The sequence below is a fragment of the Malania oleifera genome, chromosome 5 (genome assembly GCF_029873635.1).
Source record: "Malania oleifera isolate guangnan ecotype guangnan chromosome 5, ASM2987363v1, whole genome shotgun sequence".
In the NCBI taxonomy this organism is placed as follows: Eukaryota; Viridiplantae; Streptophyta; class Magnoliopsida; order Santalales; family Ximeniaceae; genus Malania; species Malania oleifera.
In genome coordinates this window covers 53,432,535-53,439,463 of record NC_080421.1, presented here as the reverse complement: position 1 = coordinate 53,439,463, position 6,929 = coordinate 53,432,535, and the positions used below count along the sequence as shown (strand labels likewise).

The 6,929-nt window shown below is 39.3% G+C and overlaps 1 protein-coding gene across 1 annotated transcript; it reads right to left on the bottom strand.

Moving 5' to 3' along the window:
- Positions 1–474: 474 nt before the first annotated feature.
- LOC131156284 (uncharacterized) lies at positions 475–1,586 on the bottom strand. Its single transcript, XM_058109832.1, has one exon. It carries the CDS (start codon positions 1,465–1,467, stop codon positions 562–564), a length of 906 nt encoding a protein of 301 aa, XP_057965815.1. The 5' UTR covers positions 1,468–1,586; the 3' UTR covers positions 475–561.
- Positions 1,587–6,929: the final 5,343 nt, after the last annotated feature.

The window sequence follows — 6,929 nt, the reverse complement described above, 5'->3', positions numbered from 1 at the left end:
GGCCGTTCTATGCATTTCTTGCATCGAACTATCGATAGTGGACGAACAGAACTTTTCTAATGGCGTTACTGTATTTATATTAACGAAACAACCGTGTTTTGTTTAGGTGAGAGCAAAACACCATGCTATTTTTTTAATTGTCAAGTGCCGTTAAGTTGAAAGTATAGAAGATGATGGTCCTGTAGAGAAGATGATGGGTCCTCTAATCCCGGAGAGGAGCTGCATGGGCTTACCCATTATGTTGGTCGTCTGCTAGAGCTAGTGGTCTATTTTTCTCTTTTTGCCCTCCCGTTTTAGACTTCTGGTAGGCAAGGATACTATTTCTCCCTCCCCTGCGGATGAAGGAACTTCAGAAAGAAAGATACTATTTCTCCCTCACTGTTATATATGTAAGGATTCTTGTTCACCTTTAAAAAATCAAAGTCAACCGGAGAAGCCCGTCCCGTTTTGGCCATTTGCCGCGTACACGATAACTTTTATCGCAAAAAACTAATAATTATTATCATCATATAAAATGCAAATCTGCAACGTTTTAATATTTCACAGTCACTTTTTAATAATTTAATTTATTATCTTGTGTGCTCGGTGGGCTGGAACCAAGAAACGTCCGTTGACGTCCGGAACGGCGGCGTCGAACCTGACGGGGCGGCACTTCACGGCATATGTTGGCGGAACCACCGATGAAGTCGCCGGGATCAGACACACCATCCGGCGGTACGGACCGAACCACTTGTTCAGCATATACCGGTTCTTGCGCCACGGAGGGAGGTGGAGATTTCGACTTTTCAACGACGTCTTCGCTTCGTCACACATTGCTTTCACAATCTTCTTCAACTCTTCGGCTCCGCCAATGTAAACGCTAGGCAGACATTGCAGGAGCCGGACATAGTGGTCAGTGGGCCTGGCGATCTCGAACGCGCCAGAGAAATCGAGGTCGATCAAGTATCGGGTTTCGGAATTCACAACGTCGATGTACTCGTAGCTGCCAGCGGTGAGATTCGCACGGCTCGGCCATTCCGCCTTGCATATCGCGGCATTGTAGCCGATATTTCGAAGGAAATTCATTACGCTTGGCCGAAATATCGGTCTGTTCGATCTGAGACACGAAAACGCTTTCACTGCTTTCGAAACATGAGAGGAGAGGAGGGAGAGGAACGAATCGGCATCGTCTCCGACCCTCGGATTGAGGAGGTTTAGGATCAAGCCCGTCTGATCGGAGACCAATTCGACGTGTTCCGACTCAGACTCGTTATTCAGCGACTGAGTTACGGGTTCCAGGAAGTCGTGAACGAGGCCCGAGAGGCAAGGGGAAGCGTCGCCGTCGCCGTCACCGTCACCGTCGGCAGATTGCTCGCTGCTGCTGCTGCTGACGTAAGCCGATTCCGGGACGCCTTTGCCGATGAGGCGAGCCTTGGCCATGTCGTCGAGCGGGTCAGTGACACGCTTGGCCCTAAAAAAACTTGCCATCCGACCTGCGTCCAGTAAAGCATGCGAAGGGTGTTTTTATGCCCGAAGCAATTCAAAAGCAATTGATGTTAGAAAATAATATCGGGGAATTTTACTTCCGAATATTCTACAAAAAAATAAAAAAAAATAAAGAAGTGATTTTCATCGGTGTTATGAGAGGGAGGATATCCGGACAATATCCTTAGCGGAGGCGTACACGCGGCGGCACATACAACGGGCAATATGGTTTATGCGTGCACTACGAGATTTTGACATCCATTTGCCACGTTTTTGAGTTCGATGGATGTGTGTCCCCAGGTCACGTGCACGTGGGAGGAGCACTGTCTGGAATGTTCGCAGTCGGAAGGGCACACGGAAAGTGCAAGGGGCAAGGGCCGTCCACGAGAGTTTTTTCCTATTTTAATATTTTGTTAATATAAATTATTTAAAATAGTTCAGAGTAATTTTTTTTTTCCCAATATTGTTAGTTCATCTAGTGCATATTAAAAAAAAAAAAAATGCTAGATATACCAACAGTTTTAATTAAAAGTGAATAGCATTTTGAGTAAAAAATGCTATATTGTCCCGCGTGTTTTGCATGTCTCATATGTGTGCCTTCACACATCTTAAATGAAATTTTCTTTATAACATTGAGTGAAAGGAAACGAGAGGATTAATGAGGAGTTAGTTCTACCGATCTTTCTCGGGAAGCGACAATGTTATTGTATCTCTTGGTCATTTAGTTAGGACATTTGAAATAGTAAGTTGAGTAAATGCATGCCTTAAAGACAGCAAGTGAGCCTTGGGTGGGTTAGAAATAGTAGGATTCAATTGAATCAGAAATTTCCAGATAATGGAATGACTCTCTCTCTCTCTCTCTCTCTGCTTTGTTTTTCTTAGTGTCATCAATGTCGCAGCAAGCAGTTAACCTTCAGAATGAAAGATAGAATGCCACTAGATAAATGATGAAAGTAGCTATCAAATATTGTGAATTTCAATTCAATTTTTCTCATATTGAAAAACTACATAATTATATGTAAGATTTAAAAACTGAAATTTTGGAGTCAAATTGGTACTCACTGATTACGCGCCGAAACTGCGTAATTGGACGTTTAACCCGAGTTTTACGGTTTATATTTTTAATTAAATGTCCAAAATTATCAAATATTTAAATAAAATGCCAAAATCATCATTCTTGAACTTTATTGCACTATTTATGAGAATTTGGTAATTTTTTGTCGCAGAAAAATTCTAGGGAATCAAAACAGACACCTGTTCGTATTTTGTACATAACTTTTTTGTCCGAGCTCCGATCGAGACAATTCAAATTTCTAGAGAAAGAGGAAAGGATCATCTACAACTTTCATGTTTTGAGTTTTGTGAGATACAGGCTCCAAAAGAGCAGAATTTGCGACGAACAGAGAATAAATAAAATGAGAAAAAATATATATATGAATGGGTATTTGATGTGACCCGGCCATGCATGGCCGGGTCGGGTTGGGTAATCCGGGTCATAGGGCTTTTCCCCATCCCCTTTAAATCTTCTCTTCCTCCTTCTTCTTTAGGAGGCAGCCCGGAGGGCTCTCCTCTCCTCTCCTCTTTTCTCTTCTTCTTCTCCTCTTCTCTTCTTCTTCTTTGGTTTTGTTTTTTTTTCTCTTTCAATTGCTGCTTTGCCCTTCTCCGTTTCCCTTTCTTTCCTCCCCTATTTTCTTTAATCTCTTGCAGTCTCTTCCCCTGTATCCCCCTGTTCCTCCTTTCGGCCAGCCAGCAACACAGCAGTCCCGACCAGCCGTGTGTCTCTGCAGCTGCAAAAACACCACACACCATCTTCGTCCCTGCCACAGCACCCGAGAACTCCTAAGGCCAGCACCTCCAATAGCATTCCAGGAGCTCCATTGCCTGCTGTTTCTCCACCATAGCAGGCCACCTCAGCTACTAGCAGTAGCAGTATCCGAACTCTACAGCCACAGCAGCCTCGGACAGCAACACCACACAGCAGCCACACCATCCAGCAGCCCGAATATAGCAACCCCTTGCACCAGCTTTTATCACTACCAACCCGAGGCTCCCTCTGTTTTCTCTGACTCTCTCTCTCATCTCCTTCTTCTTCTTGTTTTTATTTATTTATTTATTTTATGTTAATTGTTATTTTGTCTTTACTCATTGGATTTTATTAAAGGCTTTGTTTTTTTTATTTATTATTCTATATTCTTCTTTCTTTATCATTTATTTAGATGCTCTTTTAATTATAGTTCTTTTTAGTATTTAAGTTTATTGAATTTATGTGTTCAATTAATGAAGTCTAAGATAAAAATAAAAAATATATATATAGAAAACTAAAATAAAATACAAAGTTCGTGTTTTTTTTATTTCTTGTGTCATGTTATTGTTTAGGTTGATTGATGGTCTAATTTTAATTCGAGTTCGGTGTTCGTGTTAAAGGTCCAATTTTTATTGCGCGTGTGTGCGTATTTGATTAAGTTTCCATTGCATACTCTATTTCCTTGTTTGAAGTTACCATTTTTAATTAATACATGTTTCAGTGTTTCCTTAAGTAGGTTAGGGTTTCAATTCTTACTTTTTAAATTAGTGAATGTCAGTTTTAGGGTTTAAATTGCGTGTTATTTAATTTGTCAAAGGTGAAATTGAACAATCTTGAGATCCCGAATCTGAACTGAGTTCAGTACCTTTTTAATTTCGATTGGAAAGACGTAAAATCTGAAATTAAAACGCATTCCCTGAGAAGACGATCTAGCCCTTGGGCTTAATATTACACGACAGAACTCCTATACTTGGGATAGCTTCCGAGCTGCTCATTTTTCGAGTGAGTCACTCACATATAGGGTATACAAAAATTACTGGAAAACCAAGAATCAATATTTTGTTTTTGATTTTTGGTTTTGGCATTTAATTTCTTAGCATTCAATTTTCAGGTTCAGTTTCAACTTTAGAAATAAATCAAACTGAAAAAACTGTATGGAATACTAATGAATGTTTTCGGCTGATCATTACCACATATAAATACTTGATCTTATAATATAAATATTTTAGGTGGAAGACATTTAAAAAATATTTGTTTAAAATGTTAAGAAATTTACTTTTTCATATTTAATTATCGAAGAAGTGAGAAAGAAAGTAAAATACTGACATTCGCTGAGGTTTGACAAAAAGATAGGAACCTCCCCTGACGTTGAAAATATCTCCTTAACCTCCCCTGAGGTTTAAAAAATGCATCAACCTTCTTAAGATTTGTCAAAAAGACAAATCTTTCCTTAAAAGACTTTGTCTTTTTGCAAAATATAAGAGAAAGTTTGTATCTTTTTGATAAACCTCACAGATGCTGCTTGAAATTCTTGAAATCTCATAGCCACTCTTAAGCAATTATGTTGTTTATTGTTGTTGTAACTCCCCGACTAGCCACGTGGGCCCGGAATGCTAGAAAACATAATATAACACAAAATACTCTTTGATACCATAAATAAAAGGGTCCGACCCCGAAGGGTACACAGTTGCCCTATCCATAAACAACATACAATAAAGCAGCGAAAAAGTCTCAATCTCCAAAATATCATACCGGAGTTCTAAGTCACTACTATTACATAAATACTTCCAGTGTTTCTATTACAATCTCAAAAAGATAACCTGACCATAGTCCAGTACTTGCACGAGTACTTACAAAAATGACTCCCAAAACACTATGCTCCAGAACCCTTTAGAACGCTAGGTCTGATTTCCTGCAGGACCTGAAACAAGATTTGTATATTGGGGTGAAACACTTCTTAGTAAGGTGGATCATATTACATCAGTGTGTGACTACATAAGTTTATTCCAATAGAAAATAATAGTAGTTTAACTGAAATGAAGTACGCAGTTAAAACATTCTCAACCCTGTAATACAGAATATATATATGTATAATTCATGCAAAAGATAGTGTAGCTTATTACAAGCGAGTGTTCCCAAGGTTGGGGTAGGATACATGCCCATACACTGTAAATTCCCTTGGCTCGGTACTCAAAGCTGTAACTCCACCCATCACCACATAAACACCATTTACTTTCCTTATGGTACGGGTTGTGCGGTCAATAGACCCGATCTAGCTCTGGCGGCCCACCAGTCTAATCACTTCAATGTTACAAGTCCACATTAGTCAATCCCACCCTGGATCAAACACTAGAGCCAGTGACCAATTGACTTTTCAGATACCCACCCTTACCAATAAGGCGTGGTTATACTGTATCACCCACTAGCAACGGTACCGTGCTCTCATAGTAATCAGTTCCTTAGGTGGTTCATACATCATATATACAATTTATAATGAAAGCACAATAACCCGTTTTCATTCCATAAACCATTTAAGCAATTCTAGTATTTTTCACAAACTCATTCATTCATCAGCATTACCAGGCATTCACGGCTCTCAGTCTTACATCAACATCTCATTTTTCACATCCCCTGAAAACAATTTGGAACTCCAGTTCCCATTTCATACCAATATTTTACCAGTTTAGTTCGTTCACATTTACTATCTTATGTCACACTCATTTGATTAAATATGTTATAATATAATAAATGGTTTGTAAAACTGCAATTTTAAAAAAACAAGGTTTCAAGCATCTCCAACTTTTAATATAATAAGAATATATAAGTTTTAAGAAAAATAGAGACCATACCCCAAAACCCTAATTTTCTCGAAACCATAAAATACAGTTTAATCGGTTCAGATTTCAAAAGTAACCGATGTAGGACAAATCCCATTACCTGGCTTACAAGAAAGCCCCCTGGAAATCCCAAACTTCACGCCCTACGTCGTTTGTAGTTCAAAATCCTGAAACTATATTTTCCCTAAATAAATCAACACAAAGTCTAGATCAACAACCATTAATCATTTCCTAGACCTTCCTATAACTCACAACAACCATAAAGCCTTAAAAACCTACTTACCTTGATTTTGGAGTAATGCCCAAAAAGCTCAGATCAAAGATCTGTTCTGTTAGACTTGTAGAGAATCTCCCCTTGATCCTTGTAGTAACTTTCGTTTTCTGAATTTGTCAACAAGAGGCGAGAAATCGTAGAGAGAGAGAGAGAGAGAGAGAGAGAGAGAGAGAGAGAGAGAGAGAGAGAGAGAGAGGAGAGAGAGAGAGAGAGATAGAGAGAGAGAAATTATGTTTCTTAATGAAGAAGCAAACAAAATTTCTATTTATAAACCCCTTAACCTGGTCAAATTTGTCAATAAATGGTGCCTTTGTCGATGAGCCACACAAGGCCATTCGTCGACGAAGGAAGGGCCTCGTTGATGAACCCCAAGCCTGATATTTTTTAGACATTCTGGATCTCTTCATCGACAAAGCTCTGAATTTCGGCGAAGAAGCTTTGAATTTCGGTGACGAATCTCAGAAGGGTCTTCGTTGACGAGAACATGAAGTTCGTCGACGAAGCTTGTTGAAAATCCCCTTTTCCTTTCTTATTTAATTTCCTTATTTCT

Bases quoted from the DNA above. Each gene is read 5' to 3' on its own strand.
- LOC131156284 (XM_058109832.1), bottom strand. From the start codon at position 1,467: ATGGCAAGTTTTTTTAGGGCCAAGCGTGTCACTGACCCGCTCGACGAC.